The sequence below is a fragment of the Alligator mississippiensis genome, chromosome 6 (assembly GCF_030867095.1).
Source record: "Alligator mississippiensis isolate rAllMis1 chromosome 6, rAllMis1, whole genome shotgun sequence".
Taxonomy (NCBI): domain Eukaryota; kingdom Metazoa; phylum Chordata; order Crocodylia; family Alligatoridae; genus Alligator; species Alligator mississippiensis.
Genome location: NC_081829.1, coordinates 54512747 through 54532864, shown reverse-complemented (window position 1 = coordinate 54532864; position 20118 = coordinate 54512747). Strand labels below are relative to the sequence as shown.

General features: G+C 40.2%; 1 protein-coding gene across 3 annotated transcripts in view; it reads left to right on the top strand.

Annotated features, from left to right (window-relative positions):
- Positions 1-15655, top strand: part of HERC4 (HECT and RLD domain containing E3 ubiquitin protein ligase 4) — a 75695-nt gene extending 60040 nt beyond the window's left edge. For all 3 annotated transcript variants that reach the window (XM_059729878.1, XM_059729879.1, XM_006260067.4), the window contains 8 exons: positions 646-813; positions 963-1106; positions 2049-2215; positions 4862-4928; positions 5152-5234; positions 12430-12613; positions 13654-13756; positions 15007-15655. In XM_059729878.1, the coding sequence (XP_059585861.1) occupies positions 646-813; positions 963-1106; positions 2049-2215; positions 4862-4928; positions 5152-5234; positions 12430-12613; positions 13654-13756; positions 15007-15215 (1125 nt within the window). In that variant the 3' untranslated portion in view covers positions 15216-15655. The remainder of the gene's footprint in view (positions 1-645; positions 814-962; positions 1107-2048; positions 2216-4861; positions 4929-5151; positions 5235-12429; positions 12614-13653; positions 13757-15006) is intronic.
- The last annotated feature ends 4463 nt before the right edge of the window (positions 15656-20118 follow it).

Below are 20118 nucleotides of genomic sequence, written 5' to 3'. Positions count from 1 at the left end.
TGCAGCATTAGGCTATACAGTGTGGCTTTAAATGTCTCCACAGGGAGAGCCTGTGGGCTCACCCCATGCACAGAGACATTTTTAAAGCCACCCTGTGGAGCCTGATGTTGAGTCTATGGTAAAGGCAGCTGGGAACCTGGGCCCCTTGATGGCATATGTGTAGCTGGGCAATGAGAAAGCTCCAGGGCAGGGAAAACATACAACTGGGCAGCAGGGAGCTTCCCAGTCCTTAGCTGCACACTTCAACCAGGACCCAGGACTCTGTTACCTGATCCCACAGGGTCAGTGCTGGGTGCCAGGTCCAGGACCTGGGTATCTCTTCTATCTGATCCACCTTGGCAGCTCTGTGACCCAGGACCTGGGGCTGCATCTGCCCTTTAAAAGGCACACATTTGCCTGGCATTTGCCAAGAGCCTTAGAGACTAACTGGTTTAGAGTGAGGAAATAACCTGCTTGGTCAGACTAAAGTGATACATATAAACACATTTGCTGACATTAAAGGGTGGGGAAGTAGCTTATTAAGGAGAAAACCATCTCTTGCTAACTAGATAAATAATAAATTGGTAGATGAATTTGAATGTTGGACACGTCATGTTAGCAGTGTTGATTATCAGTAAGGATTTACCTTATTTTTTCCCCCCCCAGATGGCTGTTGATCAGGCTCACAGACAGAATTTCTCATCTCTTTTTCTCCCAGTATATGAATCTGTCAATCCATGTCTAATATTAATGGTACGCAGAGACAATATTGTAGGAGATGCTGTGGAAGTCCTTAGGAAAACGAAGAATCTAGATTACAAGAAACCACTCAAGGTATCAATTTACTCTGCTTAAAGTCCGTTTATTCAATGCTAATTAGCTTAATTTTTTTTAATGTGTGCTATGTTTTAGTGTGTGTTTAGTCGAAATGTGCTCTGCATTCCTTTTATTATATTCTGTGCTAACTGAAGTGCCCATTTCAGGTTATTTTTGTAGGAGAAGAAGCTGTTGATGCAGGAGGCGTTCGCAAAGAATTTTTTTTGCTCATCATGAGAGAGTTACTAGATCCCAAGTATGGAATGTTCAGGTATTATGAAGAGTCCAGGCTGATCTGGTTCTCTGATAAGGTACTATTTTTAGGTCACAGTGAACAACTTCCCTTTCTATTTTAAAATGGAATATAATGATAGCAGATTCTTAAGAAAATATTTGTGGTAGATGAACAGAAAAATTATTGCAAAGAAGATTCCCCCTTCACATATCTGCACTCCCCATTTATTCCCAAGTCAGATTTCATCCCCCACAAGAGTGCAATAACCAAAAATGCCAGAAAAAGCAACAGAGGCAAGGATTTGGTATGTTGTGTTTTGGACCAACTGTATAGTTGGGGGAGAATTTTGACAAGCTTTCAGGAGTCTGTATCCAAAAACTTGTCAAATCTCTCTTAAATGTACAGCTAGTGTAATAAAAGATACCACAAAAAAGCCCAACCTTGTGTCTTATACATTTCCTGGAGCATCAGACCTGCAACTCTTTAGCTGTACTAGAAACAAGTAAGATCGTACAAAGAGCCCAAACTGTTTTACAAAGCAAGACGCTGGAAAAAAAGTAGCAGTGTATCAGGTGGCTCTTTTATCCTTATGAAGTCATGTGTATAGGCTTTTGTAGCAGTGAATAGATTGTGGACTGGAAGTTAGGAGACCTGGTTTTGATTCCTGCTTTGCCATTAATTCATAAAGTAACACCCAAGTGTCTAGTGCCTAACTTTTTTCAGTTTTTCACTAATTTTTGATGCCTTTGTTTTGGGGTATCTAAGGTGCGCTGAACAACAGCCAAACTTCTTTGTGCCTACCCCTTTGGTGATAGGTCTAGAAAGGTCAGCAGTGGATCTAGCCTTTTTTTTTTTGGTGACAATTTCCTGTAATGAACCTAAATGTTAAATGATTGAATAGTGAAATATTGATTGTTAACCAAAGTTAGTAACGTAATGATGTAGTGTAACTTTTTTGTCTTACTTTCTGTAAGCATAAGACTTTTTTTCTAATTTTCCTCTCCTCTATTCTTTGTAGACATTTGAAGACAGTGACTTGTTCCACTTGATTGGTGTTGTTTGTGGGCTAGCAATATATAACTTTACCATTATAGACCTTCATTTCCCTTTGGCTTTGTACAAGAAGCTATTGAATAAGAAGCCTTCTCTGGATGATTTAAAAGAGTTAATGCCTGATGTTGGCAGGTGAGAAGATGACAACTGAATGAAAAAGAGCACTGTGTCATTTTTATTTTAATATACTATATAGTTTTGTGTAATGATATAAGGGAACAAATAACTATCTGAGTAAAAGGACAAAACCCCTCAAACTAGCACTCTCCAGCTACTAGAAAAATTGAGATTATATTTACCCTATTTTTAAACTTCTATTTTCAGTTGTTTAGTTTTGCGGTTACATTTTTCTAGTTTTAAACTATCTGAATTGTATAGGTAAAGATTAATTGAGGTTCATATATGAATTTTATAGATATACTTTGAATATAAGTATAGGGCAACTTATTTAGTTTGAGGACATGCTGTGTAGTTTATTTCCAAACCAAATACATGTTATGAATTTACCCATTTTTAATGGTAAACTATACTCAGCCTGGGTCAGAGAATAGTGTTTGGAATATCTCTGCTTCCTATCTTTTTCAGAACAAGGACATTCAGGAGGGGGAAAAAAACCTCTCTATATTCAGGTTTTTTTGGCTTTTAAATGTATGTGCATTTCTCCTCAACTTTAAATCACACCATATATCCCCAAAATAAAATGAATTATTATAGTCTTGGCACAAATGAAACCCTCTTTGGAGGATTCAGAGATGGTTGATGGGCTATTACTTAGTTTTTACCCCAGTTAAACGCTTCTGTGCTTTCTTCCACATTCTTCTCTGCTCCTGCTCATCGTCTCTGCAAGGCAATATAATAAAGTTAAACTGTGCTTTGGCCTGTAGTTATGTTACCATCCATCAGCCAGAGAAATAAGTGCAGTCTTTTGTTATGTGTAGGTGGTTTTTCTTTTGTATGGCTAACTTGCAGCAACAATTATACATAGATGTAAAGCCAGACTGACAGGGATATGGAAAAGCTAGAAAAAATATTTTAAGAGATATTTATATACAGATGCATTGTTATAACAATGAGGAATCAGAATAAAACACCATAAATACTGTTACCAGGACTGGATAAATCATGGCTTATCTCTATTTAGTTTCCTGAATTTTTATTTATTTATTTATTTATTTTTTAATGTTGAGCACTTCAGCTTCCATTCAAGTCAGTTGTCCTCAAAAGCCCTCAGTACATTGCAGAATTGAGCCCTTTTAATACTAAATTTTATTTTTTTTTTATGTAGAACCTTTATATACCTGTAAGGGTTGGGGATTATTTTAGACTGTAGAAGGAGGGATCAGGCTCCCATCATTTGGCTTCTCCTTAGAGGTGCACTGGATCAGCATATTGGATCAGCACTGGAAAATTAACATTATCAGCTTTTTGCCCAGTGTAGCTGATAACATTCCCTTCTGAATATAATATGCCTTCTGGCTGGGGCCCCCAGATTCCGCACACATGTGCGCAGCTACACACAGGCACATGGCCAGGAATGCAGCTGAGCAGCATGGAGAGCAGCTCCCTTTTAAATCTGTGGAGAGGGAGGGGCAGATTGAGGCAGTGAGGGAGGGAGTGAGGTTGAGGCTGCAGGTGTTGCCCAACCATGGTGATGAATGGGACCTGGAGCGGGGAGTGGGACAGCTGCGGGCGGCTCGTCCGCAGGGCATGGGCGGGGTTGCAGCAGGGGTGGCTCCCTGCTGTTGTGCGTACCCCCCAGGGGAGGCATAGGGGGGCATGCGCTCCCCCTGATTTGTGCGTGGGGCGGATGGAAGCTGCTTGTTGTAGGCTCAGGGCTCTCTGCTCTGCTGCTTTCTCTCAGGAGGCCTGTAACCTTGCCCTCTCGGTGATAGTGGGGGCAGCGAGTTGTACCTCCCACTGCTGGGCGGGAAGGGGATGCGTGGCTGGTGCAGGGCCCCCAGAGCAAAGGCAAGGAGGGTGGAAAGCCCTGAGCCTGCAGCAGTCACCCTGCATCATCTACCCTTGCCCTGCTCAGCTCTGCTCCAGTTAAGTGTCCCTGCAGTTAAAAGTGGTGGCACCTATCTTGCCATTTTTAAGTAGTGGGACGCTGATCCCCTGGACGACCTGCCAGCGGCTTTGTCCCGCTCCTTGCTGCAGTCCCAGGGTCCCATTCACTGCCCTGGCTGGACAGCACCCCAGCCCCTGGCCCACTCCCTCTCTCACTGTTGGGGCCTTGATCTGCTCCCTCTCAGTGTCCCTTCTCTTCCCCACACACCTGCCCTTCCACAGACTTACCTGCAGGGAGCTGCCCTCCGTGCTGTTCAGCTGCATTCCTGTAAATCGGTTACCAGATCAGTATCCGCTGATATGGCTGGTTAATAGTCCGCTATCGGTGTCGGCCAAGAAAATCTTTATTGGTGCACCCCTACTTCTCCCCCAGGTAATCCTGCCTCTTTGCACTTTGGACCCTTCTGTTCATTTTTACCTCAGAAGAACCTCTCAACTTGCACCTTGCTTCCAGAGTAGACAGTTGGAAAGAATTGTTGACCCAGAGAGAAAAAACAAGAAACTGTTTCTAGTACAACTTTGTTGCATTGTAATTTAAATGACCTGTTTATCACTAGTGGGTTTCCCAGCAACATACTTCTAAATGCAAGTTGCCCAACTGAGGGAATTCTGAGAGCATGCTCAAAAGATAACTGGTAGAGCTGTAGAAACCTAAGTGACATGTTTAATCTTTCAAACATTGAGCTGAAGACTACATACATTATTTGGCAGGAGTATGCAGCAGTTACTGGACTATCCAGAGGATGACATAGAAGAAACATTTTGCCTCAACTTTACAGTAAGTGCTTGATTTTCTTTGAAGTATTTTACATGCATTTTTAACAAGTAACTGCCTCTGACAGAGTATATGTTAGCAGAAACAACTTGCTCTTCTCTTAAAAACTTACGTTCACATGATTTTCTGTGTTAAAGTTAGTAAGTTGCTGTTTTGGGTTAAGTTAATGGCAGAGGCCTATTTTAGAACAGTAACTTAAACTTACTCTGAATTCTGTTTTAAACAGATCACCGTGGAAAATTTTGGAACAACAGAAATTAAAGAGCTTGTTCCGAATGGTGCTGACATTCCTGTAGTCAAACAAAATAGGTAAGTGAATTCTGACAGTGGAGGTGCGGCAGTCATTGAGCACCCTCCTGCTCGTGCTTTATCTCCTGCATAGTGCTTTAAATAATTTTCATTTGCTCTGAAGGAACTTGCCCTGCACACCATATAGACTGCCATGAGAAAACAGTGTAATTTATTAATTTTTTTTTGCTGCTTGAAGTATAGAATTTTAACTTGCAAGTTGCTAGACCACATCTTGACCATGTTCTCCATTTTACAGACTTAAGTAGTTTGTTACATTCATCTCATTAGGAAAGGTAACTTTTAACTTTGAAGAGACTGTAGACTGTTTAACTAGAATGTTCTTGCCAGTGAGAATGTACTCAGTTGCAGAGACAGCTTCTACCTAGATGCAGTTTTTCTCACTATGGGAAATGCAATTGGGGATCAGTTTTTCTCTCTGCAGAGAAGTTGAATTAGTTTGATAATAAGAATCTTAAGGCATGTGAGGGTTGATCTTTTAAATTTTTTTTTTGTCCTGGATTTTACAGCATTTAAAAACTAACATTTTATTTTATGAAATGATCCCTCTGCCTATCAAATAGGGAGTTGCACCTCCCATCCTATTATGAAGGGCCTTACCTTGCTTTCTTCTAGTTTTATCTTTCTTCCCTCTGTTCCTTTCTTTCCTTGACATGCATTTATTTTATTTATCGGTTGAGCACTTCCTTCATTGTCTTATTTGTTTTTCAAAACAAGCTACCCAGGCTTCCCTTCCTGGCTGGGCACAGGTGGAGCATAGAGCATATCATTTGATACCAGATACTCAGTCATATAGAATTGAGTTGTGTAAGAGGACAGGAAGAAATACTTGGTTTGGCAGCTAGCTACCTGACTCTGTAGCTCGATACATGGGAGTTTTTCCTGCACCTGCATCATTAGAAGGAAACAAAAAAAATTGAGGGAACTGTCTACTTTTTCAGTTGTGACAGTCTGTGCTGAGGGTGCCTCACAGGAGAGCAGCTTACCCTAAGTAGTCTGGAGGCCCCTATTTGGAAGTGGGAGAATTGTCTCTAACTTGCACAGACATGAAGGAACTTATTTGAGCAAAGTCCTGCACCAAAATTTTCTTGTTCTGTGATCCTTTTACCCTCAAATCCAACTGTGCCTCTTGGGGTAACAAGGAGCAATAGTCACAAATTGACAGAGAGCAAATTTAGGCTAGATATCAGGAAAAACTTCTTCATGGTAAGGGTGGTCAAAACTTGGAATGAGCTTCCAAGGGAGGTGGTGCTCTCCCCTACTTTGGAAGTCTTTAAGAGAAGGCTGGATAGGCATCTAGGCAGGGGGTTGGACTCGATGACCTGTTGAGGTCCCTTCTGACCCTATGAACTAATACATTAGATTTCAAAACATGGATTTCAAGTGGCTCAAGGAGATAGTAGGTGATATGTCATGGGTGAAGAATAAAGGCACTCAGGAGGGCTGGAATATTCTAAAGGGCACAGTATGGGAACCCCAACAAGTAACAGTTCTAACATGATGGGAACATGAGAATGGTAAGAGAGCAATATTGGGAACAAGGAGCTTCTAGAATGTCTCAACTGCAAGAGGAAATCATGCAGGCAATGGAAAGATGGGCAGGTCACCAAGGAAACTTACTAGGAAATAGCCAGAACCTACAGGGGCAAAATCAGGAAAGCAAAGGTAAAAAATTAGCTTAATCTGGTGAGGGAAGTTAAAGATAACAAGAAGAGGTTCTGTGAAAAATGAAAGGAAGACCCATCTCTGCTCTTAAGTAGGCAGTGCAACCTCTTAAAAGAAGTTGCTAAAATTGTGAGCTACTTAACAGCTCCTTTGCCTCAGTACTCACAAAAAAACTGATCTGTAACCAGACAGCTAATAAATATTTGGATAAAGACAAGGTTAGGATTGATAACAAAATAATGAGTGAGCTTTTGATGAGTCTGAATGAATTCAAGTCAGCAGGACCTGAGGAACTGGCAGAGGAGATCTCCAAGTCCTTGGCAGTAATATTTGCAAGGTTTTGGGAGATGGGTATGGTACCAGAGGACGAGCAAAGGGCTGACAGTCCCTCCTTAAAAAAGGAACAGAGGGGGACCTGGGGAACTATAGACCAGTTGGCCTTACCTCAGTACCTTGAAAATTACTGGAGCATAACCTAAGGAGTTCATTTGCAAGCATCTGGAGGAGGAAAGGCTGATCACAAGCAGCCAGCATGGATTTACTATGAATAAATTATGCCAAGCAAACTTGCCTTCCTTCTACAACAAGATAACTAGTTGGGTGAATGAAGGGAATGCAATGGATATAGTGTAGCTGGACTTTAGTAAAGCTTTTGACAAGATTCTACATGTTTTTTTCATAACATATTGGAGAAATGTGGACTAGACAAAATGACTACAGGGTGAATGGACAACAGGGTCAGTAGTTGCAAGAAAAGGATTATTATAAATTAATTAAGTTGGAATGGCAGGAGGTTTTGAGTAGAACCCCACAGGGATCTGACCTGGGTCCAGAATTGTTCAGTGTGTTTGCTAATGATTTGAAGGCTGGATTAGAGAGCTTCTTGAGCAAATTTTGCAGATGACAAAACTGGGAAGGATCATGAACACATTGCAAGACAGGAGCTCAATTCAGAAGGATTTTGACAGAATGGGTAGTTGGGCTGGAGCTAACAGGGTGAAGTACAGTGCTGACAAATGCAAGGGGCTATGCCTCAGGAAGAATAACCAAAAACACAAATATGAAATGGGTGACACCTGGTTGGATGGCAGTACTGCAAAGAAGATGAGGGATAGTCTTGCTAGATCATAGACTCAGTATGTAGGGATCTCTAGAATTCATGCCAGAAATGTGCAGTGTGACGGCTTCTTTAATCTTGGAGTTTCCCCCATGTGCTCCCTGCTGCTGATTGGTGGAGGGGTCCTGTTGCTCGCTGCTTGCTGCCTGTGCCTGATAGCCAGGAGGCGAAAACTGCAGCTTATTTAAAACTGCAGTTTTTTGCTTCCCAGCCATCAGGTGTGGGCAGCCAAGTGATGGGGCCCCTCTGCCAATCAGTGGCGGGGGGTGGGAGGGGCACGGGTAAATTCTAAGATTAAAGAAGTCCAGCACTCTACGTTCTGCACTTCCGGTGCAAAGATCCCTGTCAATATGACTGCAGGGTGACAGCTGCACAGAAGGCAAATGCTGTTTGAGGTTGCATCAATAGGAGCATTAGGTGCAAGACACAGGAGGTGCTAATGCCAATTTACTTAACACTGGTTAGGTCTCATCTAGAGTGTTGTGCAAAGTTTTGTGCTCCACATTTTAAAAAGGACTTGGAGAAATTAGTGTCCAGAGGCAGGTGACAAAAATAAAGGGTTTGGAAGGCAAGTCATGTGAATAGAAGTTGAAGGAAATAGGCATACTTAGCTTGAGGAAAAGGTGCATAAGAGGGGATATTTTAGCAGTCTTTGAATATCCAAAGGGCTACAACAAAGTAGAGATAAAACTCCTTTTCTTTCTTGCTGCAGAGAGGAGGATGCAGACCAATGGCCTAAAGTTGCATCAAAGTAGGTTTAGACTGGATATCAGGAAAAACTCCTTCACTGTTAGAACAATGAGGCAGTGGAATGGATCTGGGGTGCTCTATCCCTGGCCTGCAGGTATCCCCACAGGTCTGGAAATGTGGTGGTGATGGAGCATTGGCTACCACTCTCCAGCTGCCAAGGTTCCAAGCCCCATGCGGCTGGATCTGCCACAGCCAGGTTGGCCCCCTGTGGAAAAAATGTCCCCCATTCCTGCATGGTTGGATTGAGCTGTGGCTTGATCCAGCCATGCGGTAATGGATCAGCCAGGGCCTGAAGCAACTGTACCTGATGTGGTGTTGTACAGGCTGTTTCCGCAGGGCTGGATGGGGCAGTGTGTGGATCAGCACTGTGCACCAGATTGAGCCCACAGACCTGGTTCAGTCTGCAAACAGACCTGGCACTGCTCATCCAGCCCATGTGCTGAAAAAGTTGGGCACTACTGTAATAGAGTGCCTAGGGAAGTTGTGTATCTTTATCATTGGAGGTTTTCAAGAAGAAGTTGAATAAGTATTGGTTATGGATGATCTAGATGCTTGTGCTCTGCTATGGGTATTTCCCATGCTTCTCAGCTTTGGTTGTCACATGGAGGCAGGAATAATTTTTTTCCTCTCCTATTACCACGCGTATGAGGTTTGGTGTTTTTTGTCTTCCTCAGAAGCATTGGGTGCTGGCTGCAGCCAGAGCTGTCCCTAGGGGTGTGCGGGGCCCATATCGGCTCGTTTGGGGCTGGGGGGTGGCAAGCAGTTAGAGTTTGGAGCTTGCAGCAGTCGTGGTGGGGCCTGTATGGCACTGTCCCCCCCCCCCCCCCCCCGGGACGGCCCTGGCTTCAGCCAAGGCTAGGGATTGACTGGGGTGTGCTAGTGCTCCTTTTGGGAATAAAACTTGGATGTTCCTGACAACAGGGTCTTGCCCCTCTGCTCAGGGTCAGTCAATCGCCATACTTGGGGTCAGGAAGAAATTTTACCCCATGGTCAGATTGGTAAGAACTGTGGGGGTTTTTGCCTTCCTCTGTAGCAAGGGATGTAGCCCTCTTGGATCTCTCGAGTGTAACAACCTTGCAACAGCAGGATACTGGCTGCTGTTATTCCCTTGCTTTACTTGTGGCATGTTAGGGTCTCAGGGTTGACTCTGTAGTTTTACTAATAGATTAGCAAAAGATTTTTATAGGTTGGTTTGGATAGAAATGATCCTGCCTCATGCAGGGGGGTGGACTAGAGGATGACCTACAAGAGATCCCTTCCAACCCTACTTTTCTATTATTCTGCGTGCTTCCATAAGATGCCTGAGACTTCAGTAAAAATTACATCCCTGTTTATCACACATCTTGAAGATTGGAGTTTTCTCCTAGTTCTTTTATGACATGCAAATATTTTTTCCCAAGGAAATCGACTAGTGTCAGCACTTCTAGGAGCACTGGGTCTATGATCCTTGTGAAAGAATTCATGGGGAAGACAAGTAGGAAAGGGACTTTTCATGTGTAGAAAGACATGGTGTGTGTGATTCTTTCATAGTCCCACAAGACTGCCTTCTGATGGTTAGGGAATTGGGTAACTCCTCAGCATATGCTTTTCAGTGCAATGTTGATGATAATTGGTAAGTTAAATGATCACCATTTATCACAGTAGAGTGCCCTAACCTTTTTTGAACTAGGTATCTGTTTGGGCAAAAGTACAACTGTATGAAAGCCTGATGCATTAAGTTCTAGTTAACTCAGTTTTTTCAAGATGGGGATTTTGTTCAGTTTTGACATAAGAGTTCTTGGAGTATTTAGTCATTTGTATCTGATAATTTGTAGCAGGTTCCCCATTCAGAAATGAGTTTGTTTGCATCCTGGAACAGAGTTAAATGAAGAACAGCAGTGGTATACATGTAGCCCTACTGTTCCTCTTGTTTTTCAGACAGATGAAGTCTCTACCAAATTCAGTTAGGTTGGTCTTTTAGGCTTACTATCATGAAAAAATATTTTGGGAGGACTCCGCTCTGGTTGGCTTGAACTTCCATTTGACTTTGGCTGTGACAGCTGTAAACCTGATTTCATACTATATCTATATAATTTGAGCGTGTTCTGGATTAGGATTAGAGGTCTCACGTGGAAATGAAGTTTACGCCTTTTTGTAATAGAAATGAAGTCTTTGTTTGTTCCTTTTTAATCATGGACTTGTATTGTCTTAGTTGAATACTCAACAGTGCTGCTAGCCTTTGTGGGGTTTCTCTATGGGGGGACCTATATATTTGTGCTTGTAGGTCATCATCTACTCGTTATTTTGCATGCTATTTGTTAACTGTAGATTTGCATAAATTAGACACATACTAAAGTTTTGATTACTGCCCAGTGCACATTTGGAATGAGTGTTACACAAATTGCCAATCACAAGTGAGACCTTATGAGGGGGGATAAGGCAAGATGCTGCGTTTATGGATTAAACACACACACCCACACCCATATTCATACCCCAGTTTCTGTTCTGTGCTGGTATACATTACCAGTCTTACCAGTATTGAGGTCAGTTTATTGGCCACCCAAGTTGATCATGAGTAGGAGCCGGGCTCCTGCCGGTCCATCTTATCAGACAACCTGATGCTCCAGGATGACATACAGAAGAAGACCTAAAATCGATACGTCTCACCCCATCTTTTATAGCCTTGTCAATTCACCCAGTCCTCTGGGCTTTTGCTGTGTTATCACTGTGTTCTTCCTTGAAGGTCAGTTGCCGTTGTTCTCTCACTGTTCTGGGGTGGATTCTTCTTGTTTTGGTCTTTTATCTGTCTGCATTCTTCAGCCAGTTGCCAACTGATGTTTTCCTTTTCCACAAATACGCTCTCATTCATCCTCTCTCACATGCAGCATATAAAGGTCAAGCACTTATGTCAAACTACGGAGCAATACAAAACGGAGTTTCTTAAGGCAATGCAAAACTCAAGAAAATAAAATTAAAAGCAAGAGGCAAAAAGTTTATTTGTATAACATAAGTACCTTATAAATGTTTACACTGATTTGTCTTGTACCACTGAACAATTCTCTCAAAACACTGCCCACAAGGACTTAATACCTTTCATTTTCGTATTAGTCTTCATCACAGTTTTAATCTTGTTATAATATTCAGAATAATAACTAGGTCAAAAGGTAACACTTCTAAAGATTTTCAGGATTACCCCTTTAAACAAATAGCAAGCTATTTGCAAAGCATGTTCAAAGGATCTTTTTTTTTAGATCAGTGGTATGTCCTTGATAAAAAGCATGTATTACCATGGCAGAAAAAAAACTTGTTGGTAGGATACTTGTAAACTGATGTTTGGATTAAAAAAAAATCCAACAACTATAAGTAAACTGAGTAGATTGGGAATGTGTAAAAAATATGAAAATTTCAGGCAAGAAATGAGAAATGCTTGTACTCAAGTACAGCTGGTCAAAATGCCACAAAAGATATCTATCAAACCATTTTGCTCTGCTTATTTATGTTCTGGGTGTCTCTATTATGCCTATAGCATAGACTGTAGACAAAATATAATTTTTTAATCACTATTTTATACTAAACATTTAAGATCTATTTATAGAAAGGTGTGTGTGTGTGTGCGCGCGCGCATGTCTAAACAAAAAAGGTTCCACTTTCAAATGACTGGCTTTGTGTTTTTTCACTCTACAGACAGGAATTTGTTGATTCCTATGTGGATTACATCTTCAATAAATCAGTGGCTTCCTTGTTTAATGCATTCCATTCAGGCTTCCACAAGGTTTGTGGAGGAAAGGTTCTACAGCTCTTCCAGCCCAGTGAGCTTCAGGCAATGGTGATTGGGAATACAAATTATGATTGGAAGGAACTGGAAAAGGTAAGCATCTTATTTTAGGTAGTAGATATGTGATATGGATTTAAAATGCCAAAAGAAAATACTTGGGTTTATCTACATGAGATGCTTTACTGTGCAGCAGACTAATTTGCCGTATAGTAAAGCGTCACCATCTATGCATGTGCGGCATTAGGGTGCAGTAGACTAATTTGGACAGAATGCATGAAAAACAAAATACTTAAAACGAGCAAAGAGCTCAACTTCCAGCCCTTAACAACTATGAAACTATGAAAGTACTTTGTAAGTCGCTGTATGTCTAGTGTTGAAATGCAGTGATCATAGAGTCATAAGAGAAGTAGGGCTGGAAGGGGCCTCTGGAGGCCATCTGCTCCACCCTCCTGCCTGAGGCAGGATCATCCCTCTCCAAACCATCCCATACAATCATAATCTGAACTCTGCAGAAGACACAACACAGACTTAACACCCAAACCTGCCACAGGAAAAATCAGTGGAACCACGGCAGCCAACATTCTGCTGCTATAAAATATTAGAATCATAGAATCATATGCTGGTTAAACAATTTTACTGTGCAGTATTAAACAGCTTGCCATTTGGAGTGAAAAGTAATATATACAATTAAAATGCCTAGGGAATTTTTATATCACCAGAATGTACATACTGTGGGTGCATCTACACAAGATGCTACGTTGCTGTAGCATCTACACGAGATGCTATATAGCTGTAGCTGCTAAAAATAACCATGCACTGCCAGTACAGCAGTGGCTGTAATTGTGCTGTCATTTAGTACTTCCTAAAGCAAGTACTAAATGATGGCTCAGTAACAACTGTGCCGTGGGGGGCAAGTATAGATGTGCCCGCTGAGACTGGAATTTACTGGAGCTAGAACTTTTTGGTTGTAACAGTGATATTCATTTCTAACCAAAATAAGAAAAAAATGTCTTTTGGGGTTAAACATTTAGAGTTGAGCTCATAAAAATTTAAAGTGCTCCTAGATAAAGAAATTTATAATATAAGTATCTAGGGAGGTTAAGAAATAACTTTTTTACTTTTTTTCTTTAAAGAATACGGAGTATAAAGGAGAATATTGGGCAGACCATCCTACAGTTAAACTATTTTGGGAAGTTTTTCATGAGCTATCCTTGGAAAAGAAAAAACAGTTTTTGTGTAAGTATTTAAATATGATCTAGAAGCCAGAAACCTAATAATATTGCAGTTTCAGTCTCTTTCTAGAAGAGGACAAAATTAAACACATGATCTATTAAAATAATGTCCACTTACCTTTTGAGGGTGAAACCATCATGGGGCAGGAAATCCTGTCAGCACTTGATATTTTGGTAGCTTTGAATGTGAGAACTTGCAGGATCATAGAAGGTTTTATTGAGGAGAAATTCCTTCCTGAGGTGGTGTTTAGAGGGGGTAAGATCAAGCATGAGTGTTTGTTGTGGGATAATTGTTGCCTACTGTCCACCAATCCTGTACCATGCTTGGTTATTTGAGCAGATAGTAAGATAATCCTGTAGTTACTTGTGTATATTCTTCAAGTGGTCCTTTTCCCCAGAAGGCTAGAATAACTGCTGTGTACATTGGTATGTATTTTGTAGACTGTGGCTTCATAGGTGGCAAAAACATGTGCTTTTTTTTCCTGTCTTCACCATAGCATTCAGTAAGTGGTTTTACTGGGTTGTGGATAGACTGGTTAATGTACTCAAGTAATTTATTTGCTAATGTACATTCTCTTTGTGGTGAAGAAATGTGATATTAATTTTTAGATAAAAGCAAGAATGTTTGGACAGAACTGTTTGGAACTGCCTTTCTTCATGCAGTGCTGTCACAACTGAGAGCTACTGGAGTGCTTGATTTTGGAGCACCTTGCTTTAAAACAGAAGGAGCTAATAATGGCAGGGCACTCTCTGGTGTATTGAGTACCCCATTTAGTAATCTATAATAGTTCATGTTTGTCTCTCACAACACTGTAGCGTCTGCCTTTTTCAAAAGTATTTCAGAAGTGAAGTCTGATGTAGGTGGGTTCTGGGACTTTTTGGGGAATTCCTGTTTTCTTCTTTTTTTCCTTGACACATGCAAATGTAGTAGAAAGTCCAGAAAATGTACACATAGACTATGCATTTTAAATAGGAAACCAGGAGATGAGAGAACTTTTCTGCTATCTTCCTCAACATCTGGTAATCAATCTTACATGCTGTGCATTCGATAAACGTTTTGATTTACGTAGACTGTGCTTTTTGTATTGAGAAGTTAGATGTACAAATCAGAATTAAAGTTAATGTATACTGTTTTTTTATTTATCTGCTACCTTAATGTAATTTATCCATGTGTTAAAAACCATCTGCAAATGAGGAGTAACTTCAAAACTGCAGCTTTCATTATATATATGTGTGTTTTTTTTTTCTTGGCAGTGTTTTTGACAGGCAGTGATCGTATTCCTATTCTTGGAATGAAATGTCTTAAACTGGTCATCCAGCCAACTGGAGGTGGAGAAGAGTATCTTCCAGTAGCCCACACTTGCTTTAATCTTCTGGATCTTCCAAAATATACAGATAAAGAAATCTTAAAATCTAAGTTGATTCAGGCTATAGACCACTATGAAGGCTTCAGTTTAGTATAACTTCAGAAATGGGCTCTCGTAGGTCTATGTAATGTGGGATCATTAAACTAATATTTTTTTTGTCTTTCTTGTGATGGTAAGGTCAGTGGACAAGGTGGCAGAGATGGTAATAGATAGTTATTTACAAAATGTTCCGTGATATGAATATTCATGGAGCCAAAATGAATAATTTAAAAAATGAATGGTCTTAACCCAAATTCCTGTAAAGAACCATGTGGCTTTTGTCATCCTACAATAAAAATGAGACTGTTGTGAATGAGCCTCAAGTTTCACTAACATGAATTAACGTTTCACATTATATTTAAATTTTGGTGTGTGAGTGCATGAAAGATTTGCTGGATTTTTTTCAGTCACTGAGCAAAAGCACTTCATCTTTCCTTGTTCATGATGAAGTCATTTTCTAATTTTTAATTTTGTAAATAAAATTTTGTGATAAAAGAGTTCTGTTATAGCAGTATGGTTTCTATTGCTTGAAATTCAAATTCAAACTTATTTTGTGGCTTTTAACAAAAAAAAAAAGTGACTACACTGTTGATTTCTGGAGAGAGATTTTTCTGGTTTATTTTGAAAACCTAATATTGAGAGTTCTGATTGTTTGGGGAAAAAAAATATCATCCTTATCATAATATACAATTCAGCAATGTCCATGAGGCAGTCAGTATCCATACAAATGTGCATATGAGCTTTCTTTTGAATGTGAATGGACAAGATGAATGAGTAGGCCTTTCTATTTCTAATGACTGATTACATAATTAAATGGGCAAAACTGTAATGGGGGGTTAATTTAGCACTGGCAACCCTTTCAATCAAGCATTCACAGTATAACTTGGAAGTAAGAGAGATACCAGGCCTTTAAGAGGCAAGATTTATTTTTAAAAATGAAAAGTGTAGCTTCTGGTTTCTAGTCGAATTTCCACTTTTTTCCAGATAAAACCCCTTTTGAAACTTTGCTTTGAATTTTAGTATAATTGCCCCAAGATGCTTGTGCTTATCTGAAAACTTTCAGATTTGACTTTTTCTTGCCAGGTTAAGTTTTCAAAATGTTTGTGGTGATGGTTACATGTGACTTGCAGCTGTGGAGAAAAAATATTTATTTTTTTTTTTAGATTTTTAAATGCAATGAGAACAATTCAAGTTAAAATAAAATACTTGAATTCAGACTTGTTGATTTCATGTGTATGGATGCCTTCATTATGGATATTTGATTAAAAGATACATTAGTGAATACATTCAGGAACAACTGCAATCAGGATATAGAAGCTTCTCCTTAACAATGGGGAAATCAACCATTCCCTATCATGAGTTGACACTGAAAAATACTGTTAGTAAAGCTAAAAATACTGTCAACAAGACTAAACAGATGCTTGTTAAGGTTTCAGAAACCACACTATTAGATCCTGTATGTACAGCATTAGAGCTTGTGACCTCTAGTAACTTACTTTGTAGACAGGTGGTATTTCCTTTTCCCCACACATGTAATCTGGATGACACACTCCAGTCATGAGGCAGGAATCCAAAGCAAATGAAAATATTTTATTGTAAGACTAAAACTTTATTAGAGAGGGAGAACCTAATCAAGTTTGGGGAGTATTTTTCACTGAAGTCTACCAGCGTCCATGAGAACACCATATTAAAGGCATGTCCAAGTTGTAAAAGGAAGAATGAAGAAACCAGTTGCCTGTGCAATCTTGGCATGGGCCCTTTGTATGCTTTATGACATTTGTTAATTGACACAGTTGCATACTATTTTTGTTTTACGGGATGCCTGACTTTACCCAGTAGGATGAGCAAAGGGTGTTCACGGACTAGAGCAGGAGTTTTCAACCTTTTTTAATATGCCTCGGTGGCTGGACATGGAGTGGGGGCGTGGCACATGGCCAGACGTGGAGATGCGGCAGTGCGGGGTGGTGGCCACTGCTGCCACGTGCAAGCTTCCCCCACGGCCCACAGAGGGGCGCTGCTGCCGTTGCACCTTGGCCTTGCTTCTGGGAGGCGGTGGCACGGGGTGGTGGTGCTCTGTCTCCGCTCTCCCGTGCATACCCGGAGTACCCCTGGTTGACAATCCCTGGACTAGAGTGTTGTTATTTTACTTCCCCCCTTCCCCACGTTGCCCCCAATCATTAATTGTGCTGTCTCCAGCCTCAATCTGCACCATCCAAACAGCATCAAATACAGACATGTTCATTTCCTTATGGACTTTTCTGTGGTTCTGACCATGACAGGTGTTTCCACAAACGTCTTAACAGTGCTAAGAAGTAAGGTGATATTTGTTTTGCACATGTAAAATCCAAGCCAATGTCAGTTGTCCAGGTTTCCTCAACTTTCAAATTTCCCTTTATCTTATGTTCTGACACTAGTCCTTGCTGCTATTTTTTTGTCCTTTTTACCACCTTCTCTTATCTACTCTTATCTTCTCTCTTCGTACTTTGAAGTCTCCTCTCACTGTTAGACAGTTATTTAAAAAACAAAACAAAACACCTTTCTGATTTAAAAAAAAGAAAAAATGTGATTGAGCTATTTGAAGTAGTTAAATCAAGTTTTAGTGTCTGCTGGCTAGAAATAGCTATGCACTGAGTCCTGTATCTGTTTATAGCTATATTTCTTTTCTCTGATAGAGAAGGACTATTTTGCATAATATTAAAGGATATTTCTGTTGTGCTATCGTATGACAGAAACACAAATTAATCCCTTATTCCTAGGTGAGCTAAAATTGTGCAAGTAGTACAGGTGAAGAATTTTTCCCTGATGGATTTACATTAAGTCTTAAAACCAACAACCTTTTAAATGGTATGTGTGCTTAAATGCAGAAATCAGTGTTTGCTACTGCAGTGGAAAAATATTTTAGTATTTTAAAACATATTTATAAAGTAGTTCAGTACATAGGGAAAAATGCAATGATACCAATTATTTTTTTTAAACTTCTCCATCTTTCAACATAACCCTTTCCACCAGACACATCAAAGCTGGAGCTGACCATAGCAAATGCAGCAGCATTGGCTATGTATATGTTGTACTTACCACAGTACAGGTAAGTCAACTGAATTCTTAAGCAAGAATTCAAACACACAGAACTATTTTAAATTACACAGGTACTAGTGTCATGCAATATTTCATACCTCTTGAACGTATGTTACAAAGATATGTCCTTCCTTCACCCCAGGTGAAGGGAATTCTGCCTGCCAGAGGCAAATGTTGATTCTATGAATCCTTGGAGCTCTCTTGGGTCATTATGGAATTTGTGCAAACGATCTTATCAGTTGTATTTATTGGAATGTTTCATTGAATTTATATTGTTGACATGACAAAGAAGACCACAGTGGATACCTCCCTCTGGAAAGGTAGGAGCTTTTCAAATTTATCTTCAGTTTTAGGAAAAATAGTAATCCGTGTGAGAGATCTACTGTGTGGTGCAGTTAAATCTTAATTTACCTGAGATAGAATAATTTTGTCTTTCTTTTTCTTTTTTAAATGAAATCCACTATACACCAAAGATAAAAGCAAGAGTTGCACAGTTTAGATAAATATAGAATTAAATGCAGCATTTCTTAATGGGGGAGTTCATGATGGACCAGCTTGTAATAAGCACCACAGGATGGGCAGCGATGACTGCCTTTGTGCATGCAGAACCAAATAATAGCAGAGTTGTCTTTTAAATAGGTGAGGAAGAAGAGAAGCACAATTTAATATTTCATCCTCCCCTCATTCCATTTTGATTTTAATGGCAGTTCCTAGTAATCAGTTTTGGACACATCTACACAAGATGTTTACTGCAGTTGCCTCATTAGCTCTGCAGTAAAAGTCTCTGCATTTACACATGCAGGTCTATTAGGCTGGAGTAAGCTAATAAACTCTGCAGTACTACCTTGCTGCAGAGCTTTTTGTGTGCAGCAGTGCATGTGTAGATGCTGATGCAGCTGCTGGGGCACTGCCTGCTGGCTACCCCTTCACTAGAGCACCCTTGTGCCCCAGCCAGCCCCTCCCAAGTTGACCCAGGTTTGTGCTTCTGAGGGCTGGCAGGCTGACCCTCTGGGCCTCATACCAGGTGGGGCTGCTCAGATCTCGCTCAGTGTGCTGCAGTCCTGGGCACACATATAAACACACCCTCTACAATTAAATATTGCTTTGCATCAATATGCACATGTAGATGCACTCTGTGTTGTGCTAGACAAAGAAACAATGACCTTGACTGACTGACTTGAGGCAAATGAGCATTGTGATCAGTCTTAAGGGGAAAAAAAATATTTCAAGGAAATCTTATGTAGATGTTTAATCATTTGTTCTTTTTGCCAAATGTTAAATGCTACAACTATAGCCCAGAGTGGCTTGCTGATAATTCTGTTATTTTACTGGGAACTACTAAGGAGTCAGAGAAAGCAACTTAACAGCCATATTTTCTCTAAATTTGGTTTCAGTAACAGCCCTCATAATTGAACTCCTACAAATTATGGCTAATTATTGATCTACTGTGGTTTTGATCTACTGTCATGTAAATTTCAATGATTCAGTAAACAGACATGCTTGAATGCACAGAGAAAGATCTGTTGAACATGACATCCATTTTTACATAATCAGTTTTTGGAGCAGAACTGTTTTGAAATATTGATATTGGTATAAAAATTCTGGACAGTGTATGACATAAAAAGATATAATCAGTATTTTACGCAAAGTCATTTTGATACTTACAGATACAACCCACAAGCCTCTTGTTGTTGATGAATGAACAATATGAAGATCTTCTCTAGTTCCTGCATACCTCTTGGGTTTGAACATGTTTTATGGATCCTTTAGAAGAGAATAAAATGGAACGGGTATTAAACAGTAACACTAACTAGAATTATGATCAAAGAACTTATTGTAGCTCTGCATGTGTTCATGGCAAATGTTAATTTACTTGTGCAACTAT